At 35.7% G+C, this 17,972-nt stretch overlaps 2 protein-coding genes across 3 annotated transcripts in view; both read right to left on the bottom strand.

Moving 5' to 3' along the window:
• Positions 1-579: 579 nt before the first annotated feature.
• Positions 580-17,409, bottom strand: rtn4a (reticulon 4a). Of its 2 annotated transcripts, none has more exons than XM_079841094.1 (7): positions 17,196-17,409; positions 13,417-13,624; positions 8,703-8,841; positions 3,835-3,904; positions 2,749-2,795; positions 2,530-2,588; positions 580-1,551 (listed from the first exon to the last, which is right to left on the bottom strand). In XM_079841094.1, the coding sequence occupies exons 1-7, from the start codon at positions 17,266-17,268 to the stop codon at positions 1,509-1,511; spliced, it is 639 nt and encodes a 212-aa protein (XP_079697220.1). In that variant the 5' UTR covers positions 17,269-17,409; the 3' UTR covers positions 580-1,508. The 2 variants fall into 2 exon arrangements, with proteins under 2 accessions (XP_079697220.1, XP_079697221.1); XM_079841095.1 differs by lacking the exon at positions 17,196-17,409 and adding an exon at positions 15,512-15,590.
• Positions 17,376-17,972, bottom strand: part of ccdc88aa (coiled-coil domain containing 88Aa) — a gene marked incomplete at its 3' end in the record, with an annotated part of 22,608 nt that continues 22,011 nt past the window's right edge. The window contains exon 16 of the mRNA XM_079840040.1: positions 17,376-17,501. Coding sequence (XP_079696166.1) covers positions 17,376-17,501 — 126 coding nt within the window. The remainder of the gene's footprint in view (positions 17,502-17,972) is intronic.

Here is a 17,972-nt window from a genome sequence, read left to right as displayed (position 1 = left end):
TTTTAGTTGTGGTTATTCTGTTCTTAGTTTTGTACTTGTCTGTAATTGAAATAAAAAAACTGTTTCTTCTCGCACATCAAGCAGGTTTGGATGAGCTTCTGTTGATGTTCGCTGATCAATGTTTAAATGTCAATAAAAGCCTAAATTCAATATTCGTCATATAAAGCGATCATGTCTCTTCAGAAAATTGACAACCACTCTATTCATATGGATTGGTTTTACGATATCTTAACTTTTTGAAGGATCAATGGAGCGTTAGAAAGCTCTCGGGTTTCATAAAAAAAATAGTGTTCCGAAAATGAACAAGTTATGGCGAGTAATGAATGACTGAGTTTTTTGGGTGAACTGACCCTTTAGCTTTCCTTGAAACAGCATAATCATAATTTCAAAGTTGTTTTATTGATATTTTATTATAATTTACAGTATATTTGGGATTTGAAACAATCAACATTCTTAATGAGGTATAAGACATTTCCGCACTTCCTTACAGCACCACTGGATGGCGTCAAAGTCCATGTGACAAACTGCACTGTAAATATCAAACAAACAGCAGGCTAACATTGAGCACAAACGCAAATAGTTTGTCTACAAGCTTTATTGGTACTTTATTGGTTTATTTTTCACAATGCATTCCACAGACAGTCTTCAGCATATTTTCATCAAAACTGAATTATCTTTTACAAATGACCTGCATGAATAAACAGTGCTTGATGTTTGCAAGTTATGAGCGTGTGCCGTTTCAGGTATTCGATCCACGATGGAGACGGCGAATTCTGCAAACATGTTGATTTTTGACATGACAGGAAGGTGATAAGATGACAGCATACGTTCTAGTTCACTTTTTTAAATTAGTTTTTCACTTAACGGCTAAAAACAATGAATACTTGGGTGCAGTATGCCGTAACAGATCCCTTTGAAGACGAGGGCGAAATAAAACTGCTCTTCAACTGCTACAGAAGACTAGAAGCCTCTTCACCTCTAACACGATTTAATTGCATCAACTTCAACACAGTTACACCACAACACCACTGTGTTCTATCACGCCAAGTACAAACGAGAAAGAAAAGAAAAAAAAAAAGCTAAAATCAAAACTTGTGAAGGAACTTAACCAAAACAATTCATACTGTAATGAATCAAAATGGCCTTCAAACAGGGTGAACGCTTCACTGACCGAATGGTAAACAAAAAAAACCTCATCAATTCCTGCCTTCGCTGACATGAGTTCCTCGGACTACATTCTGTAATGGTGTTACGTAGCTGCGTTTTAACATGGACGACTAGATCTACTCTGAAAGACAGTGACGACTCTGCTTGTGAGAGAAACTCATAGGAGGTTTAAAAAGGTTTCATTCTCAGTTACGCTAACATTTCAAACACTGGGGGAGGGGGGAATAAAGTTTACATTGCATCGTCTAAGGCCTTTTTCCAAACCAAACACGATTCTGTCCGTCTTCTCTTGTTCCACAATCACTTCTCGTGCACAGAATTAACACACAATATAACGTTCTTCACTCTGTCTTTGGCTTCGCTCCGGGAATCTTGGCCTGGATCCTGTTAATGGCACATAAACAAAAAGATATGACTACAGCCCATAAGGAACATGAAAACCACACATTTATACTAAATTAATAAAACAAGTCATAGAAAGTCAAACTATACATTTTTTTTTAAAGACATACACAGACGTGTGAATTTCGCATGTGAACATCCAAAATAAAAGTTTGTGTTTACATAATATATGCATGTGTACTGTACATAATTATTATGTATATATAAATACACCATCATTCATGTATTCATTTAAGAAATATCTACATGTATATTTATCATAATATAATTCTAAAATATATACATGTATGCGTGTATAAATATATAATTATGCACAGTACACGTGGATATTATGTAAAAAAAAAAAAAAGTATTTCAGATGCGACTGATTTGACAGCACAAACAAAATTATGATATATATATATATATATATATATATATATATATATACACAAGTTTGCGTTTATATAATGTGTGTACATACAGCGCGCGCGTGAGAAAGGTCTACAATATGATCAAAAGAATCTTAGAAGCTACTTTTGAATGGCCTTAAATGGACAAACAAACAATTTCAATGTGTGTGTGTTAACTTTTAGTAGTACACAAACATAGATGGCAAAAAAAGCTACAAGTGTCTAATTTTTATTTCACTCCCTTCTGAACATATACAGATTTGTATGGTCAGGGTTATTATAATATAGCTAAAACTAAAAACATGTATCCAAAAATTTAAATAATGTATTTCAGCTTGTAGCCATGGAAGTATATTTTTTAATGTAGTTTTTTTTATTAAATAAAAATTTAAAACACTAAAAATTAAACTATACCATTTTTTTTTTATTAAACTAATTTAAAAAAATACTTGATACTACAATGACACTGTTTAATCTACAATTGGATTCGTCGAAACAAAATGATCATAAAACACTATTTTGACTGGTTCATTGAGGAAAGCATATGTCACTCTGTAAACAGACTTACTTTCCCACAACATCTTTGATTTGCTTGTTCACCAGTCCGTAGTAATGGTCTATTTGTACCTGTTTTAGGAATAAGGAAGAATAATTACAGCATTCAGGTATACATTATAGATTTATTATGGCGTTTATTGACACTGAAAACTCCAATAAACCCTTAATATACCATGACAGCTGCCTCAGCCGGACGCTATCATTGCATACACATGCCAAATAGACATACCTGATGCTTTTCATAGATCACTGGCCAACTGAAAGCCCCTATGAGACCTAAAGAAAGAGCACATTTTGAACATTATGCCATATTCTGACAAGTGACAATTAACTGCAAAAAATTACTTTGTATTAGGCATGTGCCGGTATAAAATTCTCATGTTGCGATTAACTGTTGAAGGTTTTATCACAGTATACGGCATTATCACGATATTGAAATAAGTTGCAAAAAACATTTAAATACAATAAATCAACACACAAATGTATAAAAGTAAACAAATATTTAAAACAGATTAAAGCTCAAAAGAATTATAAAGAACAATAGGTAACACTTTACAAGAAGGTCTCAATATGTAATGCATTAACATTAACTAAGAGCGAATAGCTACATTTTTATAGAAGTTTTATTCTTTGATGACGTTAGTTAAAAAAGCAACTGTTAGCTCAGGTCCGTTAAATAATAGCTACAACTTTTGATTTTAAAGTGTCATTAAATGCTGAAATGTACATTTAACTCTGAAAAATACTTCTAAAGCATTTATTAATCTTTGTCAGTTTGATAATGAATGAATGTTAAATAATGGAGCCTTATTGTAAAGTGTGTGACTGAACAACAAAGAATCAGAACATATTCAAACAATATCTAGGGCATGTAATTCAGTCCAGATTAAAATATAGAATATTTTTGTCTTTAAGTATTTGGTTATGTGATGAGCACTGTAGCGAATGTCTAAAACTAAATGAATGTAGCGCGAGTTTCGTTTACCAGGATTACCGGTGAAACGGCTGCATTTCTGCTGTTCCGTCAGCGATCTCTGCTGTCAGCGAGTGAATGCGAGTCCCTCACTCGTTTCGCTGGGTTTGTTTACATAAGCGCACATTCCTCTTTGACTTGTTTATTTTAAATGATTGATGGGTAACACTATTAAAATGCATTCTAAAAATCGGAATAATTTGTAAATAATTATACATGGTATTTTGAAGTGCCTACGAGAATATCGTGCATGTTCATTATTATGATATATCGTATTACCATATACCGGCACATATCTACTTTGCATGTAAAAATAGAACTAAATTCCCAAAATAGACATACCCAAAATAAGGAGGGTGAGGCCATTGAACAAGGCACCAACATAGGTCATGATCCACATGAGAACGGCAAACTGAGAAGAGAGTAAAACACATGTCAACAAACAACCAGAGTACAACGGGCCAGAGGAAACACTTTAGTCACATTTGACAGACACTCCGCAAAACCGCTCTTCTCCCTTTTCCCATCACATTTCACATCGGAAGCGCATTTACTTTCAATAAAAATTAAGAACGTCCTAAAAATGGAAATTAAAGTGCCTAACAAAATGTTTAATAATAATAATAATAAATGTATTTATTGGGTAGGTGTAGGGAGGGCTTTTATTGTCCCATTAAGGCAGCATCCATTTAATTTTAATAAATATAATCATTTACACTGTTATTATTGCATCCTGTTAATGTACAACACTGAGGTACAAATAGTATGTATCTGACAAACTAAAGTATAAATTGCATGTAATTACCATTTACTCCTTGCAAAGAACTGCTACTTTTACATGGTGTAAATGGAATATATCACCATTTTCACTTAGTAAATAGCATCTATCGCTAAGAAAACATTCTCACTTTGTTAAATAAAAAAAAAAAGGCAGTGGCTATTTTCACTGTTTAACAAGTTATATTGTGATATAGGAAAAGTAAGCTTCCTTCATCTTTTGAAATAGGAGTTTAATGTACTTTGTAGACACTAAATTAACAACTCAAACCTCTTCCTGAGCCAAAAATATAAAAGTGATAACACAATGACATTACTTATATCATATGTGAAGACAGCATTTACATAAGATTTTTTGTGAAAGAAAAGAACACTTCTTCAATAAAGATGAATTGATCAAGTGTCAGTAAAGCCTTTCCAGTTGTTACAAAAATGCAACAAAAAAAGAAAGGAAAAAGAAACTCTTCTTTTAAACCTTATATTTAAATAATTAAAAAAAGCATGGTTTCAACAACAACAAAAATTAAGCAAACCGTTTCCCCCAAATTGAAGAAAAAAAAAAAAAAAAAGTGTTTCTTGAGCAGCAAATCATCGTATCAGAATGATTTCTGAAGGATCATGTGACACTGAAGACTGGAGTAATGATGCTGAACATTCAGCTTTGCCATCACAAATGAATAGAATTTTAAAATATCAAAATACAAAACGGGTATTTTAAATTGTAATATTTCACAGTTGTGGCTGTATTTTTGATCACAAACACATCCTTGGTGAGCAGACTTGTAAATTACAAATTTAGTTTGGGTGAACAACTTTAACTCTTAGGGCTCTATCACGGGGCACGACGCAAGTGTTTTTTGCTAGTTTCAGTAGTTATCAATTTCAAGTCCAGCGCCACGTTGTTTAAATTACAAATGCATTCGCGCCTATCTGTTCGCGAATAGGCATGCTGGTCTGAAAACGAGGTGTGTTCAGGTGCATTGTTGGCATGTTGCCATTTTGAAGTAACTGAAAACTACTGCGCCATTAAACCAAAAACCTGGTCTAAAGTCAATAGCGCAGTGTTTTGGTGTTATATAAAGGCCTCGTTAGTAATGCGCCTATAGGCGGGTGCACAACGTGTGAGACTTGTTACACACACACACAGGGACACGCAGCAGCACACAAAAATTTTTTAATATTACAAATAGTCTTTCCACTCGCAAATTCCACCATGTAAATAGTGAATCCGCCATGGTGCAAGCTCAACTGGCTTTTAACAGGAATGGGAGATGAGACTCTTACTGGTTTATTACACGTAACGCCCAAAACACACCCATGACTCATTAAGAGACTAGGTACAACCCTTTTGGACCATGTGCCTGGAGTATCGAGTGTTTTTGTCCATCGTTAAACTAGCAAAAGTGGATTCAGACACACCCCAAGTGCACCTGTGCAATGCGCTCAGAGTCAAAAAGAGGGTGAAAAATGCCTAATAATAACTGAACATTTTTATAAATGGACATCGTAAACGGATGCATTTCACTTGAACTTAAAAGAAAAAGCATGCCGACCCTTTTTTTGCAAGCCGACCCAAGAAATGGCTGAACTTGTTCAAAACCCATCGGCACAAACTGTTGCTCGTAACTGGACACGTCACTCAATATAGCCGTCTGACCACAGAGAGACTGAATGCTGGGACGGAATCTATCCGCCCAGCCGTAGAAGACCTCCAGAGCTCTGAAAGGGCAGTGGGGTCTGGCTGTAACTCTATCCATAGCCCATAACCACCACCCCCCCTCACAGGGCAGTAAATCTCCTTACACGGATGCTTCCATCCACTGGGCTCCCCTGCGTTTGAGACGTGGGCCAATGTAGAGCCAAGAAAAGCCATGAGGTGCTGATTTAACATTAATGTTAGTGGTGCTTTTCCATTACGCCACAAACTTTGCTTAGAACAGGGCGACTCCTTGAATGTCAGACATTTTGACACAAGATTAAGAAGCGCTTATCCCAGGATCAGTATACCAGAGTCCAAGTTGTGCTCTTACGACCTTAGTTCTGCTGTTATCCACCATGTATAGATTATAGGCACAAACTGAATATTCAGAATTAATATTAATATTTTTTATTTATTTATGCATTATAACAATGCACAGTAATACACTGCTGGAAATTTGTCCGAAACAGCAATTTTCAGGCAAAGTTTTGGGCCAAAATGGTTTTGAAGGGCTGAATTCATTGACTGAAAGAGGCGTTTAAAAGGTGCAGTAAGTGCTTTCTGAGAGACTTGATATTTGAAATCAACCCAAACAAACATCCCTCCCTTCATTGCTCTGCCCCCAAAATGCACAAACACGCATTGCAAGAGTGGATGTCTCTTTCATATCTGTCAATTGGTTTCAACCACAGAAAGACATCAATAAACAGCTTCCCAGCAGTCCCTTTATGTTACGTTTACCTCAGGAAAGCCATTCAATGTCAACATTTTTCTAGTTGGCTAGTAAAGAAAAAAAAAATCTTGAGATCTGCTTTGCTTAATATATGAACTGTATTACATACTCATTTTATTTTTATATGTATTAATTTTTAATGCATGTCTTAAATTATTATTGCCATCACTTAAATGTTTATATTTCACCAACATTGGAGTAACAATCCTATAAAAAAGTTGATATAAAAACTGCCTTATGCAAATAATTTGCATAGTAATCAACAAGTAAACTTTAACCATGAAATAAATTTTTTTTGGAAAATGGAAGTAAAGTAAAATTTGTGAAGGTAATCAAGTTGATTATAAAAATATAATTAATAAATAAAAAGTAATTTTCGGTTTATAGCATCCAGAATTTTCTGCTTCAGCCAAGAATTAACAAATTTTAATTTATATTAAAAAAATTAATAAAAATAAAAAAACACCTTTTTTGTATCATTCATTTAAAAAAAAACACAAAAAAAACATTTTTTTTAAACATTTAAATTTGTTTTTTTTATTACAAATTATATTATCAAATGTTGGTGCATAGAATTCGTATACAACAATACCTGAACTAAATTCACAAAATGGCCCACTCATGGCCCACTCACTTTGAATGGCCCACTCATCAGAACTAGAATGCCCTCAGCATGGCAACGCGGGCATTGGAGCAACAACGTGTAGGGAGCTGAAAAGTGTTGTCCAGCTATTCATTCAAGATCATTCAGTCCCGCAGCTAACCTTGTCATGTGACAGCCGTGTAAAACAGAACGTCACATGACTGAAGACTGGCATTCCTCAATGCTACATCACAGATGATACTTTAACCCCCACGCCTAATATAAAGAGTTGCTGGCTGTGAAGGAGCGAGAGACCGGTTGGTCTCTTTGGCACCATTTCTATCCCGTCAGAGCCCAGTCCAAATCCCCTCAGCCTGATCAACAAAGGCTGCTTTGTGGAGCAGTTCATGACCCGCTCCTGCAAAACATGACCAAACACCCCAGACCTGACCACGAACCCTCTCTACCAAAAACACTTGGGAGGCCATGTCTCTTATTCAATGTATAAGGGGGGAAATCAGTATGCAGAACGGAAGATGATACAATTAATATGAAGTAATATACAGTATTGTATTCAAATGTTTGGGGACTGCAACTTTTTTTTGTTTTGTTTTTTTTTTAAGAAATTTCTCATGCTCACCAAGATTGCATTTATTTAATCAAAAACATTAATATTGTGTTATATTTTTACCATTCATTTCTGTGATGGCAAAACTGAATTTTCAGCATCATTCGTCTAGTCTTCAGTGTCACATGATCATTCAGAAATTGCTTGATTTGCTGCTCAAGAAACATTATCAATGTTGAAAACAGTTGCTGCTTAATATTTGTGGAAATCCTTTTTGCAGAATTCTTTGATAAATAGAAAGTTACAAAGATTTCTATTTTCTAATGAATGCCGTTCTTTTGAAATCTCTTTACCGTCGCTTGCATCCTTGCAGAATAGAAGTATAAATTTTGTTCCTCAAAGAAATTAAAATAAATAAACCCTACTGACCCTAGATTTGAACAGTAGTGTACACACTTAGCTTAATTCACTAAAAATAGAAGCGAGCATTAAGAATTAAGCAGGTTTTGAAACTGACATGCAATCTTGATAATCTCAAAATATCCAAATATTGGCCAGACTAATATAAATGTAAGGATTACATTAACAGATACACAAGCAGAGCTGTTTTTACATTTTTGTTTGACACTAAAGGCCAATTCTTTAGGGGGGAAAATGATATCATGATATCAAATTAAGCATAAACTACACAGTTTACAAGGGCATTATTGTTCGCCCGCCTCATGATAAACATCAAGACAACAAGATTTATTTTCCAACGTTCACCCTGAGCGCCAAATCAAATAAAGGAGCATAAGCTGAGAGAGAACGATCAAGATTTCATTTCCTCCGGTCTCCTAGAACAACAAACCTTGAGCGAGTCCACCAGATCCTCCACCAGGAAAAGTCGTCGCAGCTCTTTGATGACCGTGTTGATGTACACCAGCGCTGTGTCACTGTACTTATGAACCATTTCCGAAGGGATCACGATATCCTTATCCAGATACATCCTGAACAGACACAGAAGATTTACTGTGAGACTCAAGCTCAATTCCATGCGAGTGAGCTAGCATGACATTGAAATGTTCTGATATAGCACAAATGATCATGACATTTATGATTTTTAGTTAGACCATGACATTTAACTAGTTTTACAATCCTTCCTTGTTATACAGGTAGAGCCGCACGATTAATTGTTAAGAGATCACAACCTCGATTCGAACACCCATGCAATATTATTCCTAAATGTCAACGGATTCAGCTAATCTATTAGCTTGTCTATTAAACCTATGAAAAGCATGATCACAGAGGAACATTCAAATCTGCTTTCACGCTGCCGCTGACCCAGAGAGAGCAGTTGGCATGCATAGGTATGAAACTGCTTCACTAACAATCTTTTAAACCACATATTATTCATAGAAATATTGCATAAAAGAAAACAAAAATTGGTCATTTTGATGTCATGGTGACTTTGGCTCAAAGTAGAAAACACAAGTTCAATTTGTTTCCATGAACCAATTCAAACTGAAATCAGGTTTGAATCAAATACAATTTAAAAAAAATTAAAAGAAATTACTGTAAAATGGAGTCATGTTTGGAAGTTCTTACGTTACATCACTTCACTGCTGAGAAAATTATGCAATTTATTGATTTATTTTGTTACTATTGATGATTGACATGATGACAATTAAAAAGTATATACGGAAGCTCATAAAATCAAGTTCGGACTTGTGCACAGTCATGTCAATTGAATCCGAGCCAAATTTTGTGTGGATATCTTAAGCAATCAAAGGTTATGGCATTTGGAACCAAGGTACCGGTAGCCTTTTTATCAAGTGATCGCGATTGCAAGCATGTCTCACCAAATAAGCATGTCTTGTCACTCCGTGAGGATTTTCAGGAGGAGTTATATGTTGTGTTTGGGCTCATTTGAATCGGGACAACCTCTAAATAAAGATGTAAAATTCAACGATATATAACAAAAAGATTGTCAGTTATTGATGATGCTTTTACAGACCACATTTCAAGTAAAGATTCTTTTTTCACACTATAAAAACGGTGCACCTATATTATAGCAAATTTAAAAGCACTTGATAAGAGTTAGTCATATTTATTTTATATATATATATATATATATATATATATATATATATATATATATATATATATATATATATATATATATATATATATATATATATATATATATATATATATATATATATATATATATATATATATATATATATATATATATATATATATATATATATATATATATATATATATTCGCTGTAAAGCCAAGCTTCTACGTTTCAAAATGAATGTGAGTATATAGGCAGCCTATGACTAAAAAAATCACTAGAAATATTTAAAAATCTGTGATATCAATTTCTCAATTTTTGTCAGGAGGCATGCAAAATCAAGAACGAGTCCATGTCTTTAAAGGGGTGACGAATTGAGAAATCAACTTTTCCTTGAGCTTTTGATATATAAAAGGTCATGGTAATATAAGAATATCCTGTACGTTTCAGAGCTGAAAACTTCCTTGTTAGTCAAACACGATCGATCTCCGAATGTGCCGGCTATTACGTGAGAGTGTAGTGAAGCACCGCCTCAACAGAAGAAGAAAAATGCCCGTTTCTGTAGCTCTGCCCACCGACTCGTGCCTTACATGACAGCTAAGAGCAGCATAGAGCTAAACCGCATCGAATTTCTAAGCAATAAACATACCACATAAGCTTTTCAGATTCCAATATTATGAATGCATGGATGAACTTTATTTTTAATGAATATCCAGCTCACGTGGGGAAGACATTGCATGCATGTTCATTTAAACACGGATTCGTTTGTAAATGAGACTGGATTTGCAGAGAGGATGAGATTACATGAACGAATGAAGCAACACACTAATGAGAGTAAAAATGTTTTTTATATGCGATAGTATTGCATTGTTACAGATAGTATTGATTATGTGTACGTCTCTGACTGAAGCACGCTGTCACAGGCTGGAGAATACTTTATTTGTGGTGTTTTTGGTTCATTACGGTGTTGATTTGGTTGGTTCACTCTCTTGACTTGATATTTGTGTGTGTGTACAGTTCTCGGTTATATTCATCGATCGGGCTGGCCAAGTAACGTTAATAAAAGAATAACATTCCAATCAATCGCGGGTGGGTGAGAGATGAATCATTGTGTTTGTTTGATAAAGACATTTTGCGAGCCCTGGCTGTGGGCTGGGCGATTCCTTCCGGTTGCCACACGCTGTCACTGACAGGGGGATTAGAAGCTCATTAAATATGCAATTCTTATCCAATCCTAGCCGTGGGCGTTTACTTCCAATTCTTCAGTGCGGCACGCCCATCAAAACCGACCGTGTCTTGAGAGAGGCTCAAAACCAGGTCAGAAAATAGCCTATTACTTATGACGTTTGCGTGTTTTTGAAATTCAAAAACATCCTAAAGAATATGTTGACCTCAGACAAAAGCATAAAATAAAAAAGCCAGTTCATGACCCCTTTAATATGAAATATGAGCCTCTTATGCATCCACTGTGGGGAAAAAAAATTCCTGTACACCAGAGAAAAACATATGGAGCATCATATACATTTATTTAGAGAAGTATTTTTCCTATTTTTTACCCAAAATAGGATGGAGTGAGCACTACTGGGCGCTAAACACACTCATGTTTCATTCATACAAGAGGCCAGAGGGCGCCCTCGAGCGGAAACGCCACATTTGCCTCAGAGAGAAGTAATATAAATGACCTTTCGTTTCTGGAAATCCCTAATGTGACGCTAGCGCTGTGTAGCTGAATAAAAAAGAAGATAGAAACACTTTGATTAAATATGAAGACAAGCACGACTGCGACAATATATGGTGTATTTGAGGTCAAGCCTTCTTGGGTATTTTCATAATAATAAAGTATATTATAATGCAGTGCTAATCGACATAGACTTCATCACTGTATCACAATCGTCTACCTCATTCTGTGATAAGAAGCCACATAAGCTCACAAAAAGGAAATATCAAACACTCGACTGACTGTTATTGTTTTTTAAAACGCACGTTATAAGCGACTCAGTGCTTGCAAACGGAGCAGCGTTTACTACTGATCACAGAGCCGCTCTTCACTAACACGCTGGGCATATATCCATTTCATTAAAAAACGCATCCTTTACGCTTTCATAATCGCACATAAGCCAAATCACGATTGCGGTTCGATTAATCGTGCAGCCCTATCTACCATTTATGAGGTTCAATATCAATTATAATGTTGCCTTTGATTTTCATCTACTTAAAAGGTGTCATGAACTGGCTTTTTAAATTTCTTTATACTGTTGTCTGAGGTCAACTTATGACGTTCACGTGGTTTTTACATTCAAAAACATCATAATGAATAAGTAATAGGCTACTTTCTGCCTTGGTTTTGAGGCTCTCTGAAAAACGTCCGGTTTTGATGGGCGTGCCGCACTGAAGACTTGGAAGTAAACGCCCACGGCTAGGATTGGATATGATTTGCATATTTAATGAGCTTCTGCTCTCCTGTCAGTGACAGCGTGTGGTAAACGGCAAGCGGAATGAATCGCCCAGCCCACAGCCAGGGCTCGCAAAATGTCTTTATCAAACAAACACAACGATGCACACGCGCGCACTTTGGGCTTGCGAGCTGGCGTTACAAGTCCGAGTCTGATCACGAAGGAACCAATAACACCTTCTCCAGCCTGTGACCGCGTGCTAAGGTATGTAATCAATAGATATCAAACGATCTGTAGCAATGCAATACTAACGCATATAACAACATGTTTTACTCACATAAGTGTGTTGCACCGTTCCTGTCGGATCCAGTATAGAAGGCACAGCATTGTGTTTTAATCTCAAGATGTCTGCAAATCCAGTCTTAACCTCTATCCTGTTTACAATCGATTCAGCTACGTTTCGCTCCACGAGTCGGTGGGCGGGCTTGAGGCATTGCTTCTGCGTCCTACTACGTCAGTGGTCGACATATTCTGAGACCTCTCGTTTTCTGGGCCCGGTGTCTATAAAAGCTTTTCTTTGACTAACAAGGACGTTTTCAGCTCTGACACTTGCAGGATATTCTTATATCACGATTAACTTTTATACACCAAAGGCTCAAAGGAAAGTTGATTTCTCAATTCATCACCCCTTTAAACTGCTAGGCTCGGATCCAAAACCTGGTGAGCTGCGTTACTGTTTATTTACTGAAAAATCAGCTACTTTCAAACAAGCTTTCTGAGAGATACACCGATATTGCAACCACTTCACTTCCAAAACAACTTCAAGAATCTTGAAGTGCTCTGATTTTGTCCTTCCACTTCTATTTCACAGCTGAATGCTTAAGAGTTTTGGCAGGGAGCCAAAACCAACAGCGTGTAACACCTCCTGTAAGCTCAGAAGCTAAGCTCCACAGATCTACTTCCTTACATGAACTGGAACACAAACTGATCAAAGCAGGATTATCCTAAACGTTTTACACTCAGGCCGAGCAAAGTGAACAAAACCTGGTGTGGAAACATGTGAGCCTGATGGCGTCACGATATGCATGCAACATGTGTGCGTCCTCACTTGAAGGGGTGCCCATCTTCGGACTTCTGAACAGCCTGTAAAATGCCTTTGTATATCCTGAAGGAGATGGTGACAGACAGCAGGGCAAGGGCCACGTAGGAGAGCACGCTGATAATACTGCACACGCTGAGGGACAGCAGCAGGAACAGACTGGCTCCAAACACCACCCCCGTCCTCTGCAGATCTCGCCAATACATCAGGTCCACCACTGCCGACAGAAAGGAAGTTACGTCAAACCTCAACAGACAGATGACGCAAGCAATGAACACTTTTACAATCACATCCTTATAAACACGTTAACTCAATTTCCATACTCAAGAAATGGTCTCATGACTTTCATTTTTTTTATTGTGAAAGCACGTGCATGAGAATTAAGGAGTTAAATTACCATGTAGAACAAAAAACAAATGGGTTTACAATAAGATTTCATTAGTATACATTAGTAAAAGTACATCATATTTACTGACCTTTAACGTTAGCAAATAAATACACAACTGTTAATTTTTAGTTCACGTTAGCTCAGGTTTATTAAATAATACGGTAACACTTTACAAATTTTGTATTAACTAACATTAACGGACTGAGCAATACATTTGATACAGCATTTATTCATCTTTGGTTAACAGTTAATAAACAAATACTATTTATTTTATTTCACAATGCATGAACTAATGTTAAGAGATACAATTTTTGATTTTGATAATGTATTAGTAAGTGTTGAAAATAACATTAAGATTAATAAACACTGCAGAGGTATTGTCCATTCTTAGTCCATGTTAACAAATTAAACCTTATTGTAAATCATTACAAATAATATTAAAAAGATACAAGTTTTGATTTAAATAAAAGGGTAAATGTTAAAATTAACTGGTTAACTAATGTGAACAAAAACTTTTTGCAAAGTATTACCAACAAATTGAAATCTGATAAGTGTTATAATAATATTTTTTAAAAAAGTTCACAATTTAATGTGACTACTAAAATTAAATGATAGCAGAAATATCCTATATCTAATGACGAGGCTGTAGATTTTCAGAAGTAATGTCAAGTCGAATTTGATCAATGTTGTTAATATCAAATTTGCCAAATATTAAATAAAATAATGCACCAAAATAAGGCTCTATCAATAACTAAAATAAAGAGAACCTTTAAAGTTTATTTGGAAAAAGTTGGTTAAACAAATGCAAGGACATTTTAATAAAGGTCAAACATGCAAATAGTTTTTTTTTTGAATAAAGGATTAACCAGAAATGATCTCTGTATTCTGGTCCAGAATACAAATCGTAATCAGAGAACGTATATGTAAACATATCCAGAGTTTAAGAAGTTAAATTAAGTAATTAATTAAATTGGAAACCTATGGGGTGGTGCTGGTGGCTTTGCAGATGAGCATGTGGAACACATCATTTTAATATACAAATGCCTTCTGACCACATTGAACATCAAAATTCAATTCAGAAACAGAAAAAAAACACACACACTCAATGACACCATGGCCCGTTTCATGGTGTGATCATGTTCATTTCTGGAGGATAAAAATAGGACAGAAACCTCACAGTCAGTCAAGGACCCTTCAATAATTAAACCTAATCGACAATATGTGCCAACATATCTGATCAGAGTTCATGACAACCAGCATGCACGCGCCATCTTCTCTCACTGCTTTCCTAAAGACAAACATTATCCACCCAAAACGCCAATGCATTTAATCAATAACTCAAAAACACTTGGGTTGGTTCAGCAGAACATGCTGCCCTTCCTCTTGTACTCTTGCCAACAGACCGTTGCATAAGCTTTATCGAAACTGAGCAGTCCACAAAGTATTAAAGTGCCATATTTTCGAAGCTCAACACAATGCATGCATATCTGCTCATAAATATGAATAACATTAGTGTGTAATATTTTAATGCAGGCTAATCGCGCGGCCTTATCAAGACCCCCAGAATAAAACCTGATTTTTATCATTATTATTTCATTCTAAATATCAACAGTGCTTCTAAACAAACGTTGCACTATAAATCCACATAAATCAACAGTGACACGTGGAGGAAGGACGCAATTACAGAGCGTTTAGCGGTGTAACTCACTAACTAACCTTGTTTGGAATCCATCTCGCTCATCTGCGAACAGACAGACAGGGCCAAGAACACACGAGAAGCACGCAACTCCAAATGACAAATGGAGGTTCCGGTCCAATGGGAGGATTTCAAAACAAAAGTCCCTTAGTAATGCAGCAAATAAAAGTCCGCCAAATCTGAGTCATACGCAGTGTTGGCTCAAATAAATACATAAAACAAAGATATTTGACAAAGTTGACCTCAAAAGTGTATTCAATTATTATTAAATAATCAATGATTAAAAATAATCTTTTACAAAAAATAAATGTACCTAACTTTTTTATATATATTTTTTTAATCAGACCATTTACTCAGTGCAACTAGAACATTCTCTCCCACAAGCACCTTTGCCAGCAAGACCTTTGCCAGCAATTTCTTTTATTGTCCAGCGCTAATATGGACTGTCAGAACAAAAAGGTATGTTTTAATTTTGGCTGCATTTATTTGATTTAAAAAAAATACAGAAATACATTTTAAATACCTATTTGAATACATTATAAAAAGTAATTAACTCCTGTGATCAAAGCTGAATTTTCAGCATCATCCAGTCTCTGTAGTCACATGATCCTTCAGAAAACATTCTGATATGCTGATTTGCTGTTCAAGAAAAATATTTTTCATTATCATCAATCTTGAAAACAGATGCTTTTTTTTCTTTGATGAATATACAGTTCAAAAGTACAGCATTTATTTAAAATAGAAATCTTTAAAACATTGCATGTCTTTACTGTCACTTTTGATCAATTTAATGTGTTCTTGCTGACCCAAAACTTTTGAACAGTATTATGTTTATCATTAAATGTCAGTTTAGCAGAAATATCTAGAGACAAAACAGTTATAACCAGTTATTTGTTTTCCATTGTCACTCAACTCTAAAAAAAAAAAGTGTTTTTGAAAGAAAAAAAAAAAAAAGAAAAAAAAAGGCACAAAAAAAGTACAATAAAACTGACATAAAATGGAATGACAAATCTGGATTCAAAATGGCCGAATCTTATCCTGTCCCCATATTTCACAGGCCCTGAATTCAGACAATGTGTCCATCCAGGAAACCCATCGGTAAGCCAACATTTACAAGGGTTCGCAAAAGTTTAACAGACGTCAGTCTTCATTACATGTTCCCAGCTCGATTTCATCGTCACAATCAGTGCCAAGTTGCATAAACAATTTAAATAGCACTGCAGGCCCACCTGAAACATCTGAGAACAGCTAGAACGCAGTGACAAATGACACCAATACAAAAAGTATAAATAACACAAATTAACTGTTGCTGAAAGCAGCCGTGACACACTTCTCATGTTGTGGGAAATGGCGTATTATGGTTTTAGGCGAAGGCAAATCTTATTCAATTTCTTTGGAAATGCACCGAATTCAGAATATTCAGTCAGTTCAACATGTTGTGCAGCAAACAGGCAGTTTGCCAATAGCATTCTCTGGCAGAGGGATAAATGCTTGCCATTGCAATATGCTTTGTAATCAAGACATCCCAGACCATTTACTCAGTGCATCTAGAACATTCTCTCCCACAAGCACCTTTGCCAGCAAGACCACAAAACCAAGCAAAACTTACTCAGCTTTACCCATTAAAGTCTATGGACAAAGCAAGCATATACAATGATCTCTTTAGTCCATTTTCAGACAGATTAGAGCAAAACAAGCATATACCCTGTTCTTTCCACTGTTTTATCTCCATCCCTGAGGTTGTCACAGAAATCGTGTTATCTGAATTGGCGTGCATCACTCATATATTCCAGTCAAGGCTCTGCAGAAGAGGTGGTCGGGGGTGAGGAAGGAGGTACGAGTCTCTGGCTGGAGTAGGACAGGACTGAAGGGTAGAGAGAGACGCTACGGTTCTCCTAGCAGATCACGTTCTGCAAAGGCCAGCAGTGCTGAGGTCAGCTGACCACATTCAAAAGGTGTTGAACGCGCTGTACTAGTAACATGAGGTTTTAGCACACCAGCAGCCGGATCCTACAAAATGGATGTCATTTGGGTTCACGTATGTGCATCACAAATTAAATGAAAATTATTTTTGGCCTGTCCCCAGTACCTCTTTATAAGCAATTGATTTCTGATTAAATCAAAGAGTATTTTTATTATAAATATTTAGATATAGGAGTAGGCTGGGCATGAACACAAATGTCGTGATTTGCTTAGATTCAGTTGTACAGAAAATTGCAATTTTTAAAGGAACAACTATTTTGAATAAGAAGTTTAAATTGCACCAAAATACAATTTGCATAAAGTTTAAAAGCTGCTGTCCGTAACTTTTTTGGAATTCAAGATTTACAAAAAAAAATTATATAATGAGAATGTACAACATGAATCCATTTTCCAAACAGTATTTTTGTCTTACCCTGAATCATTATGGTACGCTTATAATAAGTGTTAATATTGGTACTACTTCAGACCAGTCTGGTAGGAACCGCTGCGGAGGAGCAC

Source organism: Gobio gobio (genome assembly GCF_949357685.1).
Source record: "Gobio gobio genome assembly, chromosome: 17".
Taxonomy (NCBI): domain Eukaryota; kingdom Metazoa; phylum Chordata; class Actinopteri; order Cypriniformes; family Gobionidae; genus Gobio; species Gobio gobio.
Note: the sequence above shows the minus strand (reverse complement) of the source record. Positions and strands in the feature narration are given on the sequence as shown.

Excerpts from the sequence above, each read along its gene's own strand:
- rtn4a (XM_079841094.1), bottom strand. The coding sequence starts at position 17,268 with ATGCACGCCAATTCAGATAACACGATTTCTGTGACAACCTCAGGGATG. Across the intron at positions 13,625-17,195 it reads AAAACAGTGGAAAGAACAGG|TGGTGGACCTGATGTATTGG; the intron begins GTATATGCTTGT and ends TTCTGTCGGCAG. Across the intron at positions 2,589-2,748 it reads TGATCTATGAAAAGCATCAG|GTACAAATAGACCATTACTA; the intron begins GTATGTCTATTT and ends TTCCTAAAACAG.